This window comes from Microtus pennsylvanicus, chromosome 1, assembly GCF_037038515.1.
Source record: "Microtus pennsylvanicus isolate mMicPen1 chromosome 1, mMicPen1.hap1, whole genome shotgun sequence".
NCBI classification, from domain to species: Eukaryota; Metazoa; Chordata; class Mammalia; order Rodentia; family Cricetidae; genus Microtus; species Microtus pennsylvanicus.
This window is the reverse complement of record NC_134579.1, coordinates 90521597-90546664: the sequence shown is the minus strand read 5'-3', so window position 1 is coordinate 90546664 and position 25068 is coordinate 90521597. Positions and strand designations below refer to the sequence as shown.

Here is a 25068-nt window from a genome sequence, read left to right as displayed (position 1 = left end):
CCTTTGAGAAGCCCATACCCAGAGTTAAAAATTCTCATATTTTTCCCTGAGCACCTTCTTGGGTAAAGCCCAGGCCACTATTAGTTTCATCCAAAGCTGATCTGTAAAGTGTAACTATGCATATAGTTAGTGAAAAGTCTCAAAATCCGCACAGAGTAACAGGGTTGTTTGGAAGAAGTTATAATAGCAGTTCAGATCTCATGGCCCCATTCCAGATCCATTACTCATTCTTTACTTTTAAGACTTTTTTATTTTTATTTATGTGTGTGTGTGTGTGTGTGAGTGTGTGTGTTGTGTACTGTTTTCCACACAGGCCAGAAGAGGGTTTCAGATTCCCCTAGAGCTGGAATTACAGGCAGTTGTGAGCATGGGAAGCAGATACTGTGAATCAAACTTGCAGCCTCTGGAAGAGAAGCAAGTGCTCTTAAAGGCTGGTCCATATCCCCAGGCCCCATCTCTACCTCACTTGACTGTGGAAAGACATTAGCACTCTTGGTTATCTGACTTGGCACTCAGAAGTACATATGCTTGGTCTGTGGTTTCCTAGCATTCTGTGACCCAAAAGCTTCGAAGATGCTTGACACGGGAGATAAACTGAAGGCAGGGCTAGTGACTGTTTCACAACAACAACAACAAAAAAGACAAAAAAAAAAAAACAACGATGACACTCATGAGTTGTTTCCTCACAATCTGGCTTGTTCAATATTTAACCTAAGACCACAACTGACCCTATAAACTTTAGAATGTTCAGACTACACTCAGACAACTCTTTAGGCAAGTAATAGCAATTTGTCAGCGTTTAGGACTAAAATACTATTAGGAACAGTCCTCATACCTATCAGAACTGCTGACACTTCTTGAATGGGTTCGATTTTCTGATAACACAACTGCCGAACAGCAACCTACAAAGGCAGTGGCTTTCATGCCAAGGATGGCATACCTGATGTTTACCAAGAACTGCCTTGCTGTCATAATCTTATTAAATATTAAGCAAAGACCTTAACTGACCACATAAAACTTAGAAGGTTCATGTGATAGGATTACTGAGGAATGTTCAGGACATGAAGTGTGTTCTCTCCAGAGTGCAAGACTAGACAGAATTCTAGCTGTTCTCAAGGAGTTATTTGAATTCCCCAATAATGTATTTACCAAAAAAAGACATTCTGTGAAAGTTTCTGAAAAATAATAAATTTGTATATATTAAGTTATCTGGGGAGTCAGGTGTGGTGACAGTTGCCTTTAATCCCAGTACTTAGGAGAGAGAGGCATGATGTGGAATTTCCCTCTGTATGCTATGATTATGATTTATTCTCATTGGTAATAAAGAAGTTGCTCTGCTGCAAAGAAAAAGGTCAAGTAACATACAAAGGTAAACCTTTATTTGTTAACCCAACTTCTCAATGGAAACCTTGAAATCCAGAAGGTCCTGGATAGATGTTCTGCAGATACTAAGAGACCACGGATTCAAGTCCAGACTACTATAACCAGCAAAGCTTTCATTCACTCTCCTTTGAGAAGCCCATACCAAGGCTTGAAAATTCTCGTTTTTTTTTCCCTCTGAGTACATTTTTCTCTTAACTCACATGCTTAGAATCTATGACTAATAATAGGTTAATAAATGGTGACTCTTGGGCTTACAGAAATGGGTCAGCAGGTAGAGGCACTTGCAGCCAAGCATGACACCTGATGGCCCAAGTATTATCCTCAGAAGTCACATGGTGGAGGAAGAAAGCTGACACCCACCCACTGTCCTCTGACCTTCACCTGTTGCCCATATACAGAACAAAACATAAGTAAGAGAAGGGGGAGTGAGAAACAAACCCTGTACCCCTGTACAAAGCCTGGAAATGTGCAGTGTTCAGATTGTTCAGCTAGATGATCAGTACATGCGGGAGGAAACATGCTGTGGTCAGGAGCAGAACCTTTGGGAACCCTGGAAATGTGCAGTGTTCAGATTGTTCAGCTAGATGATCAGTACATGCGGGAGGAAACATGCTGTGGTCAGGAGCAGAACCTTTGGGAATCAAAGAAGACATCATCTGCTCTCATCACCACTGCTGCTCATTAGCTGTCACCGTCAGTCAACCTGGAGGACCTTGAAATTCTCAGTTCACTGAGTGGCATTCTCTGCTTTGTAAGATTACTCTCATTACTCTTATGTGTGTTTCGTGTCCATGTGTGGACATGTGCAGGTAGTTGTGATCACAGGGGCCCCAGGCTTTCCATTTCCATGGATCTGAGGCTTAGGACTTCCATGGAGCTGGAATAACAGGTGTTTTGTAAGCTATCTGATGTGGATGCTGGGAACCAAACCCAGGTCCTCTACAAGGACAGCATATGCTTTTCATCACTGAGCCACCTCTCCAGTCCCATAAAGTGCTCTAGAGACTGTAAACGTGTAGATAATCATCCCAGGCTAAGTACTGTTCTCCCCAATATATCACACCTTAAAAACAGAGATCTGGCATATTCCATGTCTACAAAGATTCACAGTGCTTGGCTTAGTCATAAAATACCAATCAAACCAAGAAGGGAGAGTGAAGTCCAGATTAAAACTGATCAGAAACGATACAGAAAATTAATAAACAATTACAGGAGATACATAAAGTTACCAATATGTTCAAAAAAAAGAAGGAAAGAAAAAAGAAAAGAAAGGTGGGAGATAGAGCTCAGGGGCTAAAGACACAGACCTGAACTGTATGCACAGCACCAGCTCTCAGCCACCTGTTACTCCAGTCCAAGGGGGAATCTGATGCCACCTTCTGGTATCCATGGGTACTGCATGCATGAGCATTTTACACCCCCCCCCCCCCCCACACACACACACTAAAAATAAAAATGAAACTGAGGACTGTCAACTATTCAGTGCAGAGGTAGGCAGACAACCTGGAACTGATATTTCTGAAAGCTGCCTCTGATGTGGATCGCATTCAATACAGGCTGGGATGCGAAATCTACACTAACCATCCTGATTCAGCAGGTGCAATTTTAAAGGCATTATCAGTAGCAAAGTCTTGATGTCAAGCTATTCACACACCCTTTAAAACAGTTTTTGATGAGCAAAAACCACATATGAGCAAGAGCCACAAATGCACTACTCTGAGCAAGACAATGACCAGAATGTGAGAGCTACAAAAGCAAACGGACCTGGGGCAAGCTCTACTGATAAGGAAGAGGATGCTGTGACGCCGCCGGACCTGGAGCGAGCTCCACTGACTAGGAAGAGGAAGCCATGACAAAGCAATAACATCTCACAGGCCAGACTTACAAAGAAATTAAATTCTAAGGGAGAACTCTGGTGAATAAAAGATCCATTGCAAAGAGACTGATCAAGCTGTCTTGTTTATTCTTGATGCCAAGAGGTGGGGGACTGGTAAGGGAGATGGGGGTTTTCCTTGAGTGCAGGATTGTGATGCTTTTCATATGAAAGGAAGATAAAAAGGGCAGAAACCACATCACTAGAAGCCAGCCAAAATTTCAGGTAATGAAATTTCTTAATACTTTATCTACTTTCTTTTTGTATCATTGGGATAATTTTAGGTGCTTTAGGATTTCATGAAAGAATAGTATATGCATTTCCATCACTGTATGAATGGGACAAATATTTGCATATTATAGGTAGTCAAGTTTTATGTGGCTGTTGGGGGTTGTTTCTGAGACAAGATTTCACCATGTAGCTGTGGATGACCTAGAACTCAGTATGTAAACTAGGATAGTCCCCAACCCTAGAAGCCTGACAAGCTTCAGTCTCCCAAGAGCTGGGATTAAAAGCATGTGCCACTATACCTGGCATTTTTGGTTTTTCATTTTTAATTTTCCGAGATAGGGTCTCATGTACCCCAGACTGACCTCAGAATTGCTCTTAGCAAGGATAACCTATTACTATCTCTGAGTGCTGGGATTACCATTGTGAGCCACCATGTCTGGTTTACAATGATAGGGCTCTAACCAAAGCCTTGTATACACTGGCTAGCACTGAACCAACTGAGCCACACCCCCTGTCCTACATTCTATTTTTTATTTATTTATTTTTACATTTTATTTTTTAAAAATGTTCATTACAGCCAGGTGGTGGTGGCACACACCTTTAATCCCAGCACTCAGGAGGCAGAGGCAGGAGGATCTCTGTGAGTTCAAGACAAGCCTGGTCTACAAGAGCTAGTTCCAGGACAGCTAGGGCTGTAACACAGAGAAACCCTGTCTTGGAAAAAAAGAAAAGAAAAAAATCTTCACTACAGATACCTCATTTTTAGTTGTTTGTATATGCTATGCTGTATTTCACAAAACCTAACTCAGATAATTAACAGGCTGTTTTATGGAAACCTCCCTATTTTGTTTTCCTTATTCCCATTGCTGTCTGATAGCACACATTGCAAGCTTGTTTTCAAATGTTTTAGACTGACCATCTGGTGTTTCAATACCTTCTTTTCAAGCCTAATATATATATTTAAACAAAAGAAGTTACTCTGGACTATGGCTGGACAGAATATAGGTCAGTGGGAGAATATAAACTGAAGGGTAACAGAAGGCAGAGACAGGCAGATGCCATATAGCTGTCAAAGGAGGACGAGTCAGGTGCCAAGGAACATGTAGAAAATGAGGTTACACCACAGTCACGTGGCAATACATAGACTAATAGAAATGGTTAATTTAAGAGGTAAGAGGTAACTAGGAATATGTCTAAACCATTGGCCAAACAGTGTTGTAATTAATATAGTTTCTCTGTTATTATTTGGGTCTAAGTGGCTGGGAAAAAACAAGCAGTCTCCATTTACAGAGGCAGGAAGATCTCTTGGGTTTGGGGCTAGCCTGGAACAGAGCAAATTCTAGGATGGTCAGAGTTACACAAAAAAACCTTGTCTAAAAAAAAGAAATTTATCTAGGGAACATGAATGGAAAATGTCCAGTTCTGGTTGGTCAGGAGGCAGAGATGGAGGACCTCTGGGAAAGCCGTGTAGCTAAGGCTAGCCAAATCTGTAAACTCTTGAGTTCAGCAAATAACCTTGTCTTAGTGAAATAAAAGTGGAAATTAACTAAGAAAGACAGTATCAACTTCAGGTCTACACACATGCACACATACATTTTTTTTTAAATAAAGTCAAATTAAAGAGGCTTCAACTGATTGAAGATGAAATATATTGAACATCAGATTCTGTAACTATGTGGACTGTTCAATATCAAATGTTTAAATCAATAAATGCACCAATTTTAATAAATGACTGCCTAGCACTACAATTGTAGCAGCACCAAATATAAGCAAGGTATGGATTCCATGCCGAGTACGAAACAAAACCTGATTGCCTTTACAGGAAGCAACAAATAGTTGATTATTGTGAAAACAGGTCATTAAGGGTAAGAAATCACTCAGCCCACAGTTTTCTTTAAAAGATTTATTTTTAATTGTGTGTGGGTATGTGTGAGTACCCATGGATGCATCAAATCCCCTAGAGCTGGAGTTACAGTGGGTGCTGGAAACTGAACTTGCATTCTCCAGAAAAAGCATCAAAAACTCTTAGCTGCCAAACCATCTCTCCAGCCCCTCATCCTGAATTTCCTTTTTTTCTTTTTTTTGAGAAAAGGAAAAAAAAAACAAGTTTCTACCTCCTCCCAGCCTCCCATTTCCCTCCTCCTCCTCCCACCCTTCTCCCCCTCCTTCTCCAGTCCAAAGAGAAGTCAGGGTTCCCTGCCCTGTGGTAATGGAAGAATGGATGAAGAAAGTGTGGAATATCTACACATTAGAGTACTACGCTGCGGTAAAAAACAATGACGTCTCGAATTTTGCATGCAAATGGATGGAAATAGAAAACACTATCCTGAGTGAGAACCTTCATCTGGCGATGGTTGGAGATAGAGACAGAGACCCACACTGGAGCACTGAACTGAGCTCCCAAGGTCCCAATGAGGAGCAGAAGGAGGGAGAACATGAGCAAAGAAGTCGGGACCACGAGGGGTGCACCCACCCACTGAGACAGTGGAGCTGATCTATTGGGAGCTCACCAAGGCCAGCTGAATTTCTTTTAAGAACGGAATCTAGGAGCTGTATAGATGGCTCAGCAACTAAGAACACTGGCTGTGCAAGCATCAAGACCTGGGTTCAAATCTCCAGCATGCAGGTAGAAAGCTGAGCATAACTACACACACATCTGTAACCACAGTGCTGTGGTACGGTGGAAACAGGAAGACTTTTGGGGCTTGCTGACAAGCCAGCTGAGCCTATTTGGTGAGTTCCTGACAAATGAAAGGCCCTGTTTTACATCCCAAGATGGAGGGCTGGATTGCTTAGTGGTAAAAAAAAAAAAATACTGTTCTAGCTGAAGACCCATGTGCAATTTCAAACCTATATGGTAGCTTGAAATTATTTATGACCCCAGTTCCAGGGAAGCCAACATCTTCTGACCTCCAGAGGAGCCAGGCACTCACAAGGACATACATAAAGGCAGGAAAAACATATATACACCCACAAAAATAAATTTAAAAACAAATTTTTGTTCAACAAGATGGGGACATCAATATGGCTCAGCAGTAAAGGTGTCTACCTCCAACTAAGCCTGAATGAACTGAGTTCAAGCCTCAAGACCCACATGGTGGAAGGAGAGAACCAACTTCTTTAAGATGTCTACACACACACACATACACACACCAAACAAAATAAGTAAATGTATTTATTTAAAAAAAGATGGCCACCTGAGAAACAACAGCCAAGGTTGTCCTCTGGTGTACGTGTACACATTAATATTTTTGTTATTATTATTCAGAGAAACATACACACTGTTGTGTTTAGTATATAAAACCCTGGTCCCTGCCTAGTTTTGAAATACACGTGTCACACAGAGGTCCAGTTAGCCATTCCCCCATATCAGAAGCAGCATTGCCTAATCTGTTTGAGATCTGGAATGGAAAAAGCTGACTTAGTACACAGAGTTCAGCATTGTTTACTGTGGGCATCTCAGATAAAATTTACACTTGCTTCACATGAACTTGTGGACACACTTAAAAAGATAGGAATGGGGTTTGCTGATTAGAAATTCAATAAGAGCTGGAGAGGTTGCTCAGTGGTTAAGAGCACTTGCTGCTCTTGTAGAGGACCTGGGTTCAGTTCCCAGCACCCATACAGTCTGTAACACTATCTGGTGCATTCTTCTGGCTTCCATGGGCATCAGACATGCACGCAGTGCATATACATACATGCAAAGCACTCATACACATAAAAATAATAATGGGGAAGGGGAGGATGCAGAGACTGCTTGATGGAGGAGTTACTTTCATTTAATAAAGAAACTGCCTTGGCCAATTTGATAGGCCAACCCTCAGGTGGGTGGAGTAAACAGAACAGAATGCTGGGAGAAAGAAGCCGAGTCAGGCAGTCACCATGATTCTCCCACTCCAGACAGATGCAGGTTACGATCTTCCCTGGTAAGCCACTTCGTGGGCTACACAGATTATTAAAAATGGGTTTGATCAATATGTAAGAGCTAGTCAATAAGAGGCTAGAACTAATGGGCCAAACAGTGTTTAAATGAATACAGTTTCCGTGTAATTATTTCGGGTATAAAGCTAGCCGTGTGAGTGGCCGGGTGCCAGGAACGTAGCCCGCTGCTCCATATCTTCAACAACTGCTCAGTAGTTAAGAATACTGTCTGCTCTTCCAGAGGACCCAGGTTGAATTCCAAGCATCTATATGGTGGCTCACAACCATCTGTCTTAGTACACGGGGAATCTGAGTGTACCAGGTACACACATGGTACAGACACACACGCAGAGAAAACACTCATCTGCACAAAATTAATCTAAAAATGTAAATTTGATGGTACTGGTGAAACAGGTTTTAGATAAAGGTACTTGCTACCAAGTCTGACAACTAGAGTCTCATTCATTAGATTCACAGTAAAATGAAAGAACCAACTCCTCCCAGTTGTCCTCTGTCCTGTGCAGCTGCTGTGGACTTGTGTGCCTGCACACACGGTTGTGTAGCAATTATCTCCAAACTGGAACATGCCATCTCAGAGAGAAACTTGTTGAGACTCAGTAAGTTCTAAAGGGAAACTGGTTAAAACTCAGTCAGCAACTCACTAGTCTCAGGAAGTCTCTGAAATGGGCCAGATTCACAAAGCCCTCCCTCCTCAAGCTTCCAGAATCAGTTTAAGTTATGCAGAGTCTGTCAAGCTGCCTGCAAGTCCTGCAGTGATCCCTCATCCATCCTGAGTTGGGCTTCAGGGATGCACCTGCTCCTGTAGGTCACCCTCCCCTATATTATAGAAAACCACAATAAACTCATTTGTTTGCTAGGTTGGACCTTGGTGGTATTGGTACTCCGGTTTGATGCTCGCTCCCTATCTGAGGTAGGTAGACATCAGTTTACATTGTCCTAGGAATAGAATCATAGTACACACACACACACACTGTGTCACAGTATACACAGAGACTCACAAATAAAGAATAAAACAAATTAAATGCCGTGGTGAAGTGGTGGCAGGTGTCCTTAGTACCAGCACTTGGGAGGGAGGAAGAGGCAGGCAGATCTCTGTGAATTTGAGGTCAGTCTGGTCTACAGAGTTCCAGAGTTTCAGAGCAACCCTGTCTCCAAAACAAAAATATAAGTCACGGCTGCCTGCCAAGAAATGGGAAATAAAAATCACATGTAACTGTCATTACCATGTATCTTTGTCATATGTATGTATGCACACACACACACATACGTGTGTGAGACACATGTGCATGTATACATGTTTATGGGGGCCAGGGGCTAACCTTAGGGGCCATTCCTCATGGAACCCACCTTCTGTTTTAAGACTGGGAATCTCACCAGCCTGAATCTCATCTATTAGCTAAGACGGCTGGACAGTAAGCTCCACCAAACTGAGGCTCATATGGGTTTTGAGGAGTGACCCCATCAATTCCTCATGCACACACAGCAAATACCCACAGCCCCTAATTACTTCATTTACAATGCAAAATGAGTCTCAGTTAAAGGCTATCAGGAGGCACTCTGAGCAAAACTATAGCTTGCAATTATAACAGCACAGTCAACAAGACATTGCCTCAAAAGCCCATAGTCAAAGCCATGGCATGAGGGATACTCATGTTACTTAAGTTCTCAAATTTATGAATAGCAAAAAAAAAAAAAAGTCTTAACAGGTAAAGGTGCTTGCCATCAGGCCTGAAAAACAGTGTTCAATTTCCAAAACTCACCAATTCCTGAAAACTGTCCTCTGACCTCTCTACATGTGTACCATGGCAATTGTGTGTACATGCATGTGCACACACATGTAAAAATAAAATTCGAAGAATTTAACAGCAGGGAAAACCTTTCATGCCAGTGAATTAATACAAGAAAATGTAGTTACATTGCCCTTTTTGCTTATGTATATAGTGTCTGGGTGGTCACATGTGTGCAAGACCAAGGTTGATATTGGGTGTTTCTCTCCCCCCTTTCTTCATCTTGTATATTGATAAACCCAGACCTAGCTCTTTAGCTAGTCAGGCTAGCCAGCCTGCTCTCGGGACCTGTCACCAGGTTCCACCTCCCCCAAAATGGAATTACAGATAGGCAGAGCAGCCAAGCCCACTTGGTACTGGGGATCTCAACTCCAGTCCTGATGCTTGCACAGCAAATGTTTTATCTCTAGGATCTCCCCTGCCCCAGGTTGTCACTAAGGAAATGTGTTTTTAATGCCTACAGACAACCCAACTTTGCTGAGCCAGCACATACATGCAAAATGGGGTTCACCTTGCAGCGTGCTTCTTCTGTCAACCTGACAGTCCAATGGTCTCCTGGGAACTTTCACTTAGCCACAGTTGAGATCAGCTTGACCTGTGATCTTATCTGTGGGGAACTATCTTGATTGATGTGGGAAGATGCCAACAACTGTGGCCCACACTGTGGTCAGGGGTTCTGAGCCTGTTGAATAAGAAAAGTTGAACACAGCAGGCATAAGCATGCGTGCATCTCTCTGCTTTTTGTTTATTTTTTAAGACAGGTTTTCGAGACTGGCTGTCCTGGAACTCACTCTGTAGGCCGGGCTGGCCTCAAATTTAGAGATCTACCTGCCACTTGCTCTTTAAGATGTGTAAAAGAATCTGTGTGTGTGTGTGTATGTGTGTATGCGCGCGCACACGTGCACTCAGGTACTTGCAAAGACCAACAAAGGCCATTGGATCCGTTGGAGCTAGAGTTAGAAATGTTTTTGAGTCACCCAACATGGGAGCTGGGACCCAAATCCTGCTCCTCTGAGAGCAGCTCTCAAGCACTTAGTCACCTCTCCAGCCTTCTCATCTTGACCGAATGATGTGACCAGCAGCTGCTTTCAAGTTTCTGCTGTGACTTCCCCACAGTAACTGACTGCATCCTGCCACTGTGAGCTACATCCTTTTCCCCCTTAGTTTGTTTTTTTTTGGGGGGGGTGGTGGTGATGGTGGTCAGGTTATATGACCACAGCAATAGAAATGAAACTAGAAGTTGGTATTCACGTTCCTAAATGTCAGATGACAAGAGTCCAAATGACTGGAGAGGAACATAAGGTGGATGGGAAATGCAACTCAGAGCAAGAAGCTCCAAGTTAAACCCCATCCTGAATCTCAGCACTGAGGAAGCAAAGGCAGCCAGATTTCTCTGAGTTGGAGACCAGCCTGGTCTACATAACGAGGCCATTATCTTAAAAACACAACGCACAAAAAATCCTCAGACCCAGAGGATTCATGGGCTATCCACAGGCTCTGAAGATATAGTTCATCTGCAAAGTTGAGAATCCTACAAGCTCAGGGATTTCTTAAAACATGTTATTTACATGTCAATGTGTCTGTTTGTGGATATGCACTTGTGTACAGATGCCAGAAGAGGTTGTCCAATCCCCAGGAGCTGGAATTACAGGAGACATTGAGCAATGTGAGTGCTGGGAATCAAACTCAGGTCTTCTTGCAAGAGCAATATGTACTCTTAATGGCTAAATAATCTCTCCAGCCTGTAAGTATTTATTTTTAATTATGTTCATACTCATGAGAGGTCTGTGTATAGGAATCAAGTACCCACAGAAGCTGGAAGACAGAAGCCCACAAGAATGTGTTGGATCCCCTGGAGGGGCAGCTACAGCCTGTTGTGAGCTGCCAGAACCAAACCTGGGTCCTCTGTCAGAGTAGCAACTCTCTTATCCATGGAGCCATCTCTTCAGCTCAAGCTCAAGGATAGTCCCTGTTTGATTCACTGGTGCAACCTAAGATTACAGAAACGCTTCACCACACTGCAGGACCTCAATAAACACAGGATGAACGAGATAAAAACAAAAAGGTCAGCCACTCTGGTGGAGCAGATGTGGAACTCTACCTACTCCAGAGGATGGAGCTGGAGGGTTCAAGGCTTGCATGGATCACAAAACAATTCCAAGGAAAGCCTGAGCAACTTACACAAAAAATTAACTTCTAAAAAAGGGGAGAGGTAGAGCTGGGGATACAGCTTAGCGGCATGATGCTTGCCTAGCATGTTAGGCTATAGGTTTAATCCCCAACACCACATACACACGCCCCTCACTCTCAGAGGTATTATGTATACGAAAGTGTCATCAAATACAGAGCATTAATACTAGTTTGTCTTTCAGATTAAATTCATCAGGTATTTTCAGGGAAGTTACTAATTGTCTTAAAATATGTTCACGTTTATTCAATGATCAGTAGCAAAATATTAATTTCCTAGTAGCTGTGGTTACAGTGCAAGGAGTAGTGGGAGGGGGAGACTTTACAGATGAGGGTAGTACGTTCTAGTCCGCGACAATAAGGCTGCCAAAGAAAGCTAAATAAACAAGGCTGCATGAGAGAAGTCCCCACCTGAGGTGGAGGGCATGTTAGACCTCACACACGGACAGACCGTAACAGGAGTGTACCAAGGTTCTGATGTGGCACTTGCAATAACACGTGCTTTGGGATACTTACAAGCTACTGCTCCGGCTTTGCTCACAAGCTCCAAGATCTCACTGGTCCCAATCACCATGGCATTCTCTGAGCCAGGAGCACAGTAAGTGCTTAATAAATATTTTCAAATGAAAAATAGAGGGAAGGCAGGCCTGAGCTAAAGATATCGCAGGCAAGACAGAGTTCTCTAAAAATTGAGCTTCAAGGCTGGGCACATACCTCAGTCAGTAGGGTACCCCACCTAGCATGCACAAAATCCTGGGTTTCATCTTCAACATAGCATAAGCCAGGTATGGTGGCACATTCCAATAATCCCTGCACTGGGAAGATGGAGGCAGGAGTATCAGAAATTCAAGATCATCTTTAGCTACACAACTAGTCTGAGACCAACTTAAATAATACGAGACCTTATCTTTCAAAATGAAAAAAAAATGAGCTTCAAGTTGCCAATATGCAATAAAATTTTGCCCTTACCTCCGCAACTTGTTTAGGAGGTGGGTTCCCAACAACCTCCCCTCCCCCAAAAAAACTGAAGCTTAGGATTGTGTGTCCCTACAACAGGTGAAGGCAACTGTGGGCCCTCTGGAAGCTCTCCATACACCAGGCTCTGTCCTCCTCCTGCTTGAGCACATTCTGTTGTCCTTCACTGGGCACTGCCCAGGACACTCGGTACAATGCAAGTCACCCCCGAGGCAGAGCTGGCCCACGATATGTTCACTGCACAGGGGGCTCTTGGCGATGCTGGGTCTTCTGGTGCCTGTTGAGGATGGACCTCTGGTTGAAGCTGCGGCCGCAGGCGGGGCAGTGATAGGGCTTCTCACCCGTGTGGATCCTCTGATGCCGCACCAGCCGCTCCCCCTTGCTGAAGCGCTTGCCGCATACCTGGCAGCCATAGGGCTTCTCCCCAGTGTGTGCACGCCGGTGCACCGCCAGGTTGGCATTCCTGCTGAAGCTCTTGCCACACTCGCAGGTGTAGGGCTTCTCCCCAGTGTGTGTCCTGCGATGCACCAGCAGGTGCTGCCTCCGGCTGAAGCCCTTCCAGCAGTCCGCACACTTATAGGGTTTCTCCCCTGTGTGGCTGCGCTGGTGCACCTCCAGGTGATGCCTCTGGCTGAAGGTCTTCCAGCACTCACCGCACACATAGGGCCTCTTGCCCAGGTGGGTCCTCTGATGTTTGGTGAGGTACTCCCTCAGGGTGAAACCTTTCCCGCACTCCACACAGCCAAAGGACTTCTCCTCTTCATGTGTTCGCTGGTGTCTGACAAGATTGGAGCTGCGACTAAACCCTTTTCCACACTCAGGGCACTGGAAAGGTTTCCAGAAAGAATTGTGGGTGTTAAGGGTGTCTGGCAGGGGGACCCCATGCTGAGGAGCAGGGAGCCCAGGTAAACTGGCTCCAGATCCCCCAGGCTCCTGCTCACAGGCACCCACTGGTCCAGGAACCTGGATGGCGGTTTCTCCAAATCCATCGGAAGTCAACCCAACAAATGCTCTTTTCAGATCTTCCTGCTGGGGTTTGGCCTCCTTCTCCTTGTTCCCAGCACCTGTATGGCAAAGGAGGTCAACACTGTGGTGATGCTCCAGCACAGACCCTCCAACTGCTACTTTCCTTCACACCCAGAAATCAGGTGTAACCCTGTCTTTCTGTCGCTCTGTCCCTGTTTCTCTGACAGCTCTAAAGAGCTGCTGTGACCTTATAGCCTCACCCTCTCCCACTTGCAAATGTGAGCAAGACCAGCTCTTCCACACACAGGCAGACAGACACAAACGCCTGTTGTAACTTCCCACTCTTATCTAAGGTTTTCTGCATGCCGGGAGAGAGGTAGGCTAGGTCAGAACTAGGTATGGGCTTCCCACCACCATTCCCCAAACCTACAAAAGAACAAGTTTACTTTTTTGTGGGGATCTGAAAGGAATGAAGAGACCTACAGGCTGCCATCTCTCTTCTCCAGGCCCCCCATGGCTGCCTATGCTTTCAGGTTCCAGCATATTATCTAAGGCTGTTTGTAATGTCATTCCTCCTCAGACCTGAAGGCCTGTTCTCCCACTGTGATGCTATTGCCTTGCTAGAAAGAAACATCTGAAAGGAGACTCCTCTCACTTCCCTTTCCGCCTTCCTCAAACAGTGACCACCCAGGGAACTTCATGCACCACGTCTTCTCCTCCAAATGCATCCTTTCATCTTGGTGGTGGTGATGGTTTGGTTTTCTGGGATAGGATCTCGCTCTGTAACACGTGCTGGCTTTGAACTCATGCAATCCTGAAGGGGGAAATCTTAGGCCTGCATAACCATACCCAGCTTCCTAATATGTGTAGGGTTAAGCCAGCTCCTTTAGGGGGCGGGTTTGCCTCGGGCGAATGCATATGAATAAATCGGGCACACGGGAGGCCGCTGGCCCTTTTTCTTTCCTATCTCCTATGCTACGCGGGAACCTCGGTTCTGTAAGTTTATTTAAACATTAAAACTGTATATATTCTTTAATTTTCGCCTTGCATTTATTTACGCCAATACATTTGGTGCCCAACGTGGGGCTTTGCGGAGACCCGCCCCAAATCGGAGTCTTTTGGGGCCACCGCTCCCAGCTCCCAGCGGTGGTCTCCCTGGGTGCACAGACTATGCCCTTTCAGCCGGTCCGACTACGGCTGGGGACACAGCTGAGATTCTGAGCAACTCGATCTTTCCTGGTGCCTGCTAAAAAGTCAAACGGGATGGGAGTATTAGCACTCCCCAGCCCCACCCTGCCTGACAGTGGCACAAGCGCCTCTGTAACAGCGTGATCAGTCTCTGTTCCCCTCACACCTCCGCCTGCGCTCGGGTCACATGACAGCGGCCCTGCGAGCCGGCTCAAACACGCCGGTCCCTTTGACGGCTTTCTCTCTGTTCCTTTTCTGGCCCAATTGCTATTAATCAGCCTGGTGTCTGCTCCAATTTTGTTTTTTTTTTTTTTTGGTTTTTCGAGATAGGGTTTCTCTGTGGCTTTGGAGCCTGTCCTGGAACTAGCTCTATAGACCAGGCTGGTCTCGAACTCACAGAGATCCGCCTACCTCTGCCTCCCGAGTGCTGGAATTTTGTTTTTGAGTCATTTATTTCAGACTTAGGCCACGTGGACTCAAATGGACTCTTTCGCCACCACTGGCAGGAACCGGTCATTGCAGATAAAAGAATTTTTTCTTTTATAAATAAAATGTCTGAGAACATGACTGTTTCAAATTTCAACAGCTTTTTTGAATGTACCATATGGGAGATTTTACAAGAGGTGTCTATCACCCCACATCTATGGATATTTCTGGGATTCATAATTTTCCTTAGCACTATATGGTTTGACAATAGAAAAATGATGAAATCTCTTAAGGCAGAGGTTGAACATTTAAAAACTATTAAGAATGACAACAATCTTCTCAAGAATCAGTTTAAAGTTCTCCAGGAAGAAAACAGATCTTTGTTTAACATGACTTGGTTAACTGAGCAAAATTTAAAAAAGGTACAGGCTGATATTAAGGAGAAATTCATTACTATGGAAGAAGGAACAACTGAATTAGATCGTAAGTTCCAGCAGTCCCTTTCTATAGAAACTAAAACATTAACTAAGAGAATCAAAACTGCTGAATATGACAATCGAATTTTGTCTAAAGCTTATGACAGATTGGCGGAAAGATTATCAATACAAAAAGGCACAGTTTATGCCATAAAAATTATGTCCAAAGATGACAAATTATCTCGGACAAATTTCATAAGCAATCCTGAAGGGGGAAATCTTAGGCCTGCATAACCATACCCAGCTTCCTAATATGTCCCATTAATGGCTCCTCTTCTTTTCCTTTGATCAACAACCTCAACACCTTTCATGACCATGAACCCTGAACTCTGACCTTTCTTTACTCCTTACCACCTCCTTGCCCTGATACTGAACTGACTGACAGATTTTAATACCCACCCCCCACTTAAGGTTCTGTTAGTTCAGACTTTTACTTCCTTCAAAAATCTAACTCAGTGGGGCTGGAGAGACAACTCAGTGGTTAAGAGCACTTGTGTAACCAGGGGCTCTGTGTTCAGATCCCAGCATGCATAAAACAAGCCCAGTGTGGTCTTATACATGCCTCTAACACCACTATTGTCGTGGCAGAGACAGGAAAATCACTAGAACTGTCAGTCTAGCTGAAAAAGTCAAGCTCCAGGTTTAGGGAGAGAGACCCCGCTTCAAAGGAGTAAGAAAGAGTGACAAAGGGAGAAACCCAACACTCCCTCTTCTTTCCTCTGAGCATGAGCACAGCTATGTGCATACATATACACATGTGCACATACACCACACATACACAAATCTAACTCAGATTTCTATAAAGAGCACAACTTAGAGTTCTCTTCCCCTGGCCTCTTTTACACTGATATAATCAGTTAGCCCTCACTTACGCTACACTTATTAGCACACCCACACACTACGTTCTCTCATCCAGTGCACTCCCTGTTCCAACGGAAAGCCTGCATGCATACATAGGGCCTGCATGCAGGGGGTGTTCAGTAACCATTTGCTGGAGAAGCAGACCAAGCACTTCTCTTCTGCTCCTTTTCTTTCTCTCTAGTGCTCGATGCCCCTTAGTCATGGGCACACTCCTCCAAGACTCCCTATACTATCTGGTCAGCAGCACTACGGCTAGGACAAGACTCTTAAACTGAAGCTTTCAAAACTCCTTTCTTACCTGTGCCAGGCAACAATCTTACCTGGAAGGACCCCACAGTCTTGTGATTCCACGTATTCCCCGAAGCAGTCAATCTGAGCTGGGGCCACGTGCCTCCATTCCTCTTCAGGAAAAGCCAGAGCCATGTCTTTAAAAGGCCCCAGACCCTAAAACAACAAAAGACTGCTATGGATAAAGAGAGAACACTGGAGGCTACAGAGATGGCTCAACCATTAAGAGCACTTGCTCTCCTCTAGAGGACCAGGGTTAAGTTCCTAGTACCTATATAACAACTAATATAACTGCCTGTAACTAACAGTTCCTAGGGATCAGATACCATTTTCTGGACTGAGTGCACCAGGCACACGTGTGATGCACATACATACACATATATGTGCAGGCAAAACATTCATACACCTAAAAAAGATAAAAATAAATTGAGAGAAAAAAGTAAGAACTCTAGAGTTGGTGAAATAACTCAGTGTGTTAAGGTGCTGGCTGCCAAGCAAGATGACCTCAGTTGAGCTCCTAGAAATGAAATGGTGCATGGAGAGAACTGGCTCTAGCAAGCTGTCCTCCGACCTCTACATGAGCACTGTGGCACACCTCCCACAACACATACACTAGATACATTGTCAAAAAAAGGTGGGGTAGTCTACCAGTAGCTTCAAAACCAGGCTCAAGCACAGCAAAGACAGAAGTAACTGGACCCCGGATGAGTTGGGAGAACTGCCATCTTCCAACAGCGTTCAGAACCTGCTATTATGACCCTGCTTGCCCTCGCCATCTCAGCAACCTCAAGTTTGAGCCTAGAAGCCTGTGTGTTCCCTCAAGCCCCACCTTAAGGTTATGCTTTTTTAAAGAACTGATCAGTAGGTGAAGCCTGATGACCAACAGAAAGGTAGAGAAATGATTACACGGAGCTGTCCTCTGACCTCGACATGTGTAGTGGCATGGACACCCACACATCTATCTTATACAAATGCACACAAGAGGATAAATAATACATTTTAATTTAAAAGAATAAAGCATGTTAAATAAACAAAATGGAGTATGGTACTTAAGAATAAGCTGGTAGAGTGCTTGCCTAGCATGTCCAAAGCCCGGGGCTCCATCCTCAGAATCACACACACAGTAAGGTGTCTCTGCATGCCCATTATCCCAGTACTCAGGGTGTGGAAACACAAGGATTGGAAGCATAAAGACATCATCTTCTACTTTTTTTTAAAAAAAAAATTAACGATTTACTTAAAGAGGAAGAGACGTATGTGCAACCCTCTGGGAGGCCAGAAAAGAGCCTCAGATCTGCTGAGCTGGAACTACAAGGAAGCTGTAATCCATCAGACACAAATGTTGGACGCCTACCTTGTGTCTTCTGGAAGAACAGGAAACACTTTCAACTGCTGACTCATCTCTCTGGCCCTGTGAGCTACATATTGAGTTTAAGGGTAACCTGGGCTACGTAAGGCCCTGTCTCAAAAAATAAACAAATCAACAAAATCTCCAAAATAGAAATGTTAGCTCACCTGGGATGTTGCTGCAAGGAACCCTGCAGCAATTTCTTGGTCTCTGGTGCTCACAGAGGGAAGACCTGGACCCGCATGAAGAATGGGCAGTGCTGAGCAGAACACAAAAAAGGATCAGGGCTGTTGTCCACCAATTCAAAAGCACCTTACCCCAATACACACCATCTCAGAACTACAGATCACAAAGAATTACATCAAGGCCAGGCAGTGGTGGCCACATGCCTTTAATCCCAGTACTTGGGAGGCAGAGGAAGGTGGATCTCCCTGAGTTCGAGCCAGCCTGCTCCATGACGCAGGTTCCAGAACAGTGTGGGCTACAGAGAGAAATTTTATCTCAATAATAATAATAATAATAATAAAAACGAAAGAGAGAGAATTAGTTCAGTACCACAATGACCTATAGCCAAGAGTCTGGGAGTCCCCTGCCCTTTTCTGGCTGAGAAGACTATCCCAACCCTGTCCCCTCAGAGTTAGTCACACTCCTGAGTCACTCATGAAAACAACTTTCTGAGACTCAGTAATAATGAAGCCTCATGTGGGTATGGCTTGTCTCCTCACTTAATAACTAACTCTTCCATATCATCAGCATAGTTCCTAGTGGTTCTAGAAGGGATATGAGGGGAAGGAAGAAGAAATGATAAGAGAACATGATTCTAGATGTGTCCCATAAAACCAGTCAAGGTGTAAAAAACTATTTCATCTGTTTCCTACTGGGGTAAAGGAAGCAGCCTGGAAGACTCAGTATTATACTTTACTAGTAACTGCTTAGCCCAGTGCTGACCTTTCATACTCATCACTGGCATCTTACCTTGCTCCTGGAAGGCCTGTGTCCCATCTCCAGGGCCCTGGCTCAGCTGTTCTGCAGTGCTTGGGCCCAGGCTTTGAACTCCTTCCCCCTGCAGCATCCCCCACTCAGGCTTGACTTCTACTGGCCCCAAGTGGATGCCTGATTGCCAAGATCCTCCACCAAGGGCTGTGACCAGCTGTTCTCCCTGGGCATGGCATGGAACCTAAGAAGAATGCACACAACAGTTAGAATGAGACCTGCTGGAGGTTGTTAGAAAAAGAGCTGAAATAAAACTGAAAAAGAAAGCAAGGCTAGTGGTGCAAATCAGCTAGTAGAGTGCTTGCCTTGCATGCATGAAGCCCTGTAAGCCCTGAAGCCCTGAGTTCCATCCCCAGCACCACATAAACCCAGTATGATGGTCCAAGCTGTAATCCTAGCACCCAGTAGAGGGGGGATCCCTCCACCCCTGCATTCAAAACCAGCCTGGTCTAACTGGTTTAATTAGTGAATTGCAGGCACACCGGGGCTACCCAGTAGACCCTGTTTAAAAAAAAAAGACTAGAAAGAAGAGCAGGAAAGAAGGAGAGAGGAAGGAAGGAGGGGAGTTGCAAAAGAGAAAAAAGACAAAAGGTGGAAGAAGAAAGGAAAGAAAGCTGTTGACTTCTTCCACATGAAGAAAGATAAATAAATGCTTCTAAAATGAACTAGCTAATGAGAAAGAGCGGCTCTACAAAAAGTGGAGCTTTGAAGTGACATTCTCATAGAAACAAGCCCCGCTCCCTTTTCTTCTCTTTCATAGATTTTAATAATGATAATCAACTTGACAGTTCTAGAGTCACCTATGAGACAAACCTCTGCACTTCTCTGGGAGGGTTATGTGTCTAGATTTGGTTACCTGAGGTAGCATGCCCCAGCTTAAATGCAGCCCCACTATCCCATGGGCTGAGGTCCTACACTGAATCAGAAGAGAAAGTGAGGGGCTGGAGAGAGCTCGGTAGCAAGGAGTACATACTGTTTTTGTAGAGGACCTATGTTTTGTTCCTAGTGCCCACACCAGGCAGCTCACAACCAGCTTGTAGCGCCAGGGGATCCAATGTCCTCTGTGGATACCCGAATATATGTGCACATTCTAACACACAGACACACATACACACAATAAAAAGAAGTAAATGTTTTAATCTTTAAAACAAAAGGAGAAAGTGAGCTGAGCGGCAGCATTCATTGCTGCTTCCTGAAGGCAGATGTGCGTGGTCAGCTGTCTCATCATCTCGCCACCACACTTTCCCAAAAAACTGTGAGACAAAATGTAAGCATCTCTCTCTGGTAACTCCTGGCCTTACGGTAGTTATTTAACAGCCGGAGAGATAGTTCAGTGATTAAGAGTATTGGCTGCTCTTCCAGAGCATCCACATGGCAGCTCACAAGTAGCTGTACCTCCAGTTCCAGGGGATCTGGACTCCAGAGACACTGCATGCACATGCTCCACAGATATAATTGCAGGCAAAACACCCATACACAAAACAGAATAAAACAAAAAATTTCCAAGTTATTTAAAATGTCTTTTCTTTGCGTAGATATGTGTGTTGGTATGTATGGTATGCATGTATGATATGTATGTGGGTACATGTGCATGCAAATGCAGAGGACAATGGGTGACTTCAGTGTCTACCTTTATCACTGTGCATCTTATGTATTTAGGCAAAGTCTGTCATCTGATTTCTTGCTTGCTGATTTCACTGTCTACCTAGCCAGCTCACACGGCGGATAGTAACTCCACCTCCTGAGTGGATTACAGACTATCAAGTCTACCCAGCATTATGCATGTATGTGGGAGCTGGAAAACCAAACTCCAGTTCTCATTCGTTCACAGCAAATGCTCCATCCACTGAACTATCTCCCCAGCCCCTAAAAAAAAAAAAAAAAAAAAAAGGTCTTTTAATATACCCCACTCTGCTCTTTCTAAAACTGCTTTTTGCAACAAAGTGAATCCACAAATCTGGTTTTGCCTGAGTGGAGGTACCGAAAGTTGAGTAAGAAATCCCAGAGTGACAGAGTGGGGTTGAGCCTAAATCCCAGTTGCCACTGGCAGAACCACTGCCACTAGCCTCTTCCCCAAGGGCACGCAAAGCTCACAGTGGACCTGGAATACAAGCTAAACCACGTTCACTGGATTTGAAGCTCACCCAGGGGTCCCTGATGCCTAAACCATGGATATCTTCCCTAGAGATGGCTCTTAAAAAAAAAAAATCTTCTAAGTATATATATACATATGAGTGTGTTCATGTCATGTACTGAGTACAGGCGTGTACACCCCTGAGTATGTGTGGAGATCAGAGGTCAACTTCCAGCGCTGGTTCTCATCTTCCACCTTATGACAAGGACTCTTGCTCATCCCTGCTGAGAATGTCTGCCTAACTGGACTGCAAACTTCCGGGGACTCCCCTTCCTTTGTCCACCATCTCACCACTGGGAGTACACGTGCACACTCCCTCACGTGACCTTTACACGGTCCTGGAGATCTGAACTTGGGCCCTCATGCTTGCAGAGCAAGTGCTTTACCCACTGAGCCATCTCTTCAACTCTGACTCTTGCTAAACAGCAGCCACTCTCTAGAAAGGCTGTTTAGGGGCTAGGGGATGATGGAGCAGGTTCTAAGTCTCATCCATTCCCACTACTTCCTTAACCTCTCCACTTTTGATTCCCACACCAACCGCACAAGGCCTGGACACCCTCTTCTCACCCACCGCCTTGGCCTCCGGTGTGCTCTCCATCAGGTCCTCCACCATGGACACCAAAGCCTTGCCGCTGTCTGGGCTGTGCTCTCGGATCCAGGTGTAGAGCTCTCGGGGCAGGATGGTGAGGAACTGCTCCAGCACCAGCAGCTCCAGGATCTGCTCCTTGCTGTGCAGCTCTGGCTGCAGCCACCGCCGACAGAGCTCTTGGAGCTCCCTGAGGGCTTCCTGGGGACCAGCAGCCTCTTGGTAGCGGAACTGCCGAAACCTCAGCCGGAATGCCTCAGGACTAGAGTCCTCCCCTCCCCGGCCCCATGGCAGCTCCTTCTCCAGTTTCACCACTGGAGCACCCATCTGCTGCTGAGGATCTTCTGCCATCTCCAGGCGCTCTTTCAGCATCTTCAAGCTCCAGCAAGCCTGAGGATGACAACAGAGAGGGCCCTTCTGAGAACAGAAAACGCACACAGGAGGTCAGCCCATCCAGTTTTCTGTTTGTTCTCAGGAAGCTGATACAGATCTTCAAATCCTATCAGCTGATCTGGGGCTCTGGTTGGTCAGGGTGGAGACAACAAAGCAGGCAAAATCAAGACCAAGACAAACTTTGAGGTCAACACCAACAAATCCACTAGTGGCCTGACGGTGACGGTGCTTTCGGTCTAAAGACAATGCTGCACAGGCCATTGCCACTGCTCTTGATTGCCGTGTAACTAGATGGTAAAGCCCTGCTGCTAAAGACACAATACATTCTGGTTGCAGCACCTGGAGAAATCAAGCTGGAACTGACCTGCAACTTTCCTCCCCATTAACTAGTTTTCATAGTGCTGAAAGGTGCTATCCAGGCCCCTGGAGGAGAAAAGTTATTGCCGGTAGTACATAGCAGGGAAGCCCTCAGGCTCTAACAAGGAATAACCTGCCAGACACGGTATGTCCATTGCTGTTAATAGTGGCTTGAAGGTAACCAACTACTTTCCGACTGGATTTGTGGCTTGCTCCACAGGAGGGAATTCATGCCTGGTACTGTAAACCTGGTCAAAAACCCATAGCCAGGGAGACTGGGTCTAAGGGAGAACTTACAACTATGGTTTTGCTAAACAGACATAGCATCAAACCACCTTCTAAATATTTATGTTTATAGCCACAGATGGGCTACTCTCGGCCTTAGTCATGGAAGCCTCTTTCTGCTTACAGTTTGCACAAACACTTATAACTGGCCTAAGCTGGGTGTTCATCCCGATGTGGGACAACTGTGTCAACACCCCTACACAGCCAAGGCTCAGGGAACACAGAAGAGAGGACAGAAAGAATTTAAGAGCCAGAGGGTGGGAAAGAGTACTGTGACGTGCTGTCCTTTCGATGTGACACAGCCACTGCATTCATGAATTTATTGCCACACATGGCTTATATACCTGCACAGGACTAAGCCAGTAAAATCAGTCAGCATCCCAACAAAATGAAGAGGATATGAAAAGGGGTGTTTGGCTGTCCTGGGAGGAGTGTGGGGGGGAGTTGGGTAGCAATAGTCAAGACATGCTGTATGCATGGACAAAAGTGTCAAGAGAATAAGTAAAAGAGGAGACACAGAAAGAATATGCAAGCAGAATATAGAACCGTCTCCCTCCAAAAACATGGAAGGTTTAAAAAGATGAAAGAATGGGCTGGAGAGGCAGCCCGGTGATTAAGAGCACCCATTGCTCTTGCAGAGGACCCAGGTTCCGTTCCCAACACCCAGACGGTGGCTCATAACCTGCTGTAACTCCAGTTCCGGAAGATCTGCTGTGTCTTCTGGACACTGTGGGCACCTGGCTCACACGTGGTACATACACAAACATGAGAGGAAAAGAAAAAACCCACCCACCATCTTTAATCTCTCAGCATTTGGATGAAGAGGCTGATGTTCTCTATGAGTTAGAGGCCATCCTGGTCTACATAGTGAGTTCCAGGACAGCCAGAGCTACAGACTGCACAGTGAGCCCGTCTCGCGAAAAGAAAGATTAACAGCCATGGCAGTAGTTGCCTGTAATCCCGGAACCTGGTTTAGGCTGGCAGACGGTGAGTTAGTTCTAGGGCAATGTGGTTACACAGCTGGAAGAAAGCGAGAGGAGAACGGGTGGGAAGCGAACATTACACCTGAGGAAAAAAGAGGCAGCCAAGCAGTCCGTAAAATGAGTCTCGTTTACTTCCGGGCGGGCAGGCTGGAGAGACAGGCCCCTGCCCCAAAGCACAAAAAGCGCTCAGACTGTTGGCGCAACCAGCGGGCGAGAGGCCACGACCTTCGGCGACAGATTCTACTGGCTGTTCGTGTTTTTCTCCACCCGCCCCTTAAACCGATCCCTCATTTTCCGCCTACAGGACTCGTCTCTCTACCACATCGAGCTTTCTCGAACGAGCCAGCTATTGCCTAGCTCGTTCCGCCGGCGCCCTGCGGGCAACAGGCCCCTCGTAGGTCTTTCCTCGCAGGCCTCTGGCAGACAGAAGGTGCCGCGTGGCTCTTCTTCCAACGACTGCCCGGCATCCGCGTCTACATCGCCCCACTTCTTAGAGGCGCAGGGTCGAGGTCTTCCCGCGGAGCGTGGGCTCCCTGCATTAGGCTCTCTCCGCCTGGCCCGGCTTCCGCCCGGTTCTTACCTGGGACCACGGCTGTGCGTGGAGAGGCGACCTTCCGGGCCGCAGCTGCCCTGCCGAGCTGCAACCCGCTCCGTGCCCGATCCGCCCAGAGCCGGCCGCGGCCTTGACTGCCTGCGCGCTCAGCACCTGCCCGGGCCAGCGCGGACCGGAAGTGAGTGGCGGATGCTGTCAGGCAGGTGCCCTAATGAAAGGGCCCGCGTCCGGTTCCTCTCTAGGACGCTCGGAGGTCTCAGAAGGAGGCATATCTCTATGGTGGGTCATGATTAGCGCAGGCTCCCCATGTATTTCCTGGCTCTACCGCACTTCCGTACATTTATTTTTTTAATGAATCTTTACAAAAAAGTGGCTTTTCTGCTCTAGGCTAGTCTATGGGTATAAGCATAAATATTTTAACATTTTACGTGTATTTATTTATTGTGTGTCTGGACAACCTGAGGAGTCAGGTCTCACCTTCCTCTTTGTAGTTCCCGGAATAGAACTCAGACCACCGGGCTTGGGACCAAGCTCCTTGACCCACTGAGTCACCTCAGTGATCCTGAACATAAATAATTTAGAAGGCGATTGACATATGTTCCTTTAGGAAAGATGATGGTTAGTTTTAACTGTCACTTTGACAATCTAGCATCACCCAGCAAAGTCTCAACGAGGAGTTAGACAATCCCTCCCTGTCAGGTTGGCCTGTGGGCATGATGTGGAAAGACACAGACTACTGTGGGTGGCACCATTCCCTGGGTTTGGGTCTTAGGCTGTGAAAGAATGAAGAAAGGGAGCTGAGTGGTAAGCACGCATACATTAACTAATATCTTCCTGCTCTCGACTGTGGGTG

General features: G+C 45.6%; 1 protein-coding gene across 2 annotated transcripts; it reads right to left on the bottom strand.

The window, feature by feature from the left end:
• Positions 1-6035: 6035 nt before the first annotated feature.
• Positions 6036-24393, bottom strand: Zscan25 (zinc finger and SCAN domain containing 25). Of its 2 annotated transcripts, XM_075972679.1 has the most exons (6): positions 24243-24393; positions 21630-22034; positions 18907-19108; positions 18099-18190; positions 16616-16739; positions 6036-13442 (listed from the first exon to the last, which is right to left on the bottom strand). In XM_075972679.1, exons 2-6 carry the CDS (start codon positions 22014-22016, stop codon positions 12613-12615), a joined length of 1635 nt encoding a protein of 544 aa, XP_075828794.1. In that variant the 5' UTR covers positions 22017-22034; positions 24243-24393; the 3' UTR covers positions 6036-12612. The 2 variants fall into 2 exon arrangements, with proteins under 2 accessions (XP_075828794.1, XP_075828802.1); XM_075972687.1 differs by lacking the exon at positions 24243-24393 and having other exon boundaries at positions 21626-21750.
• Positions 24394-25068: the final 675 nt, after the last annotated feature.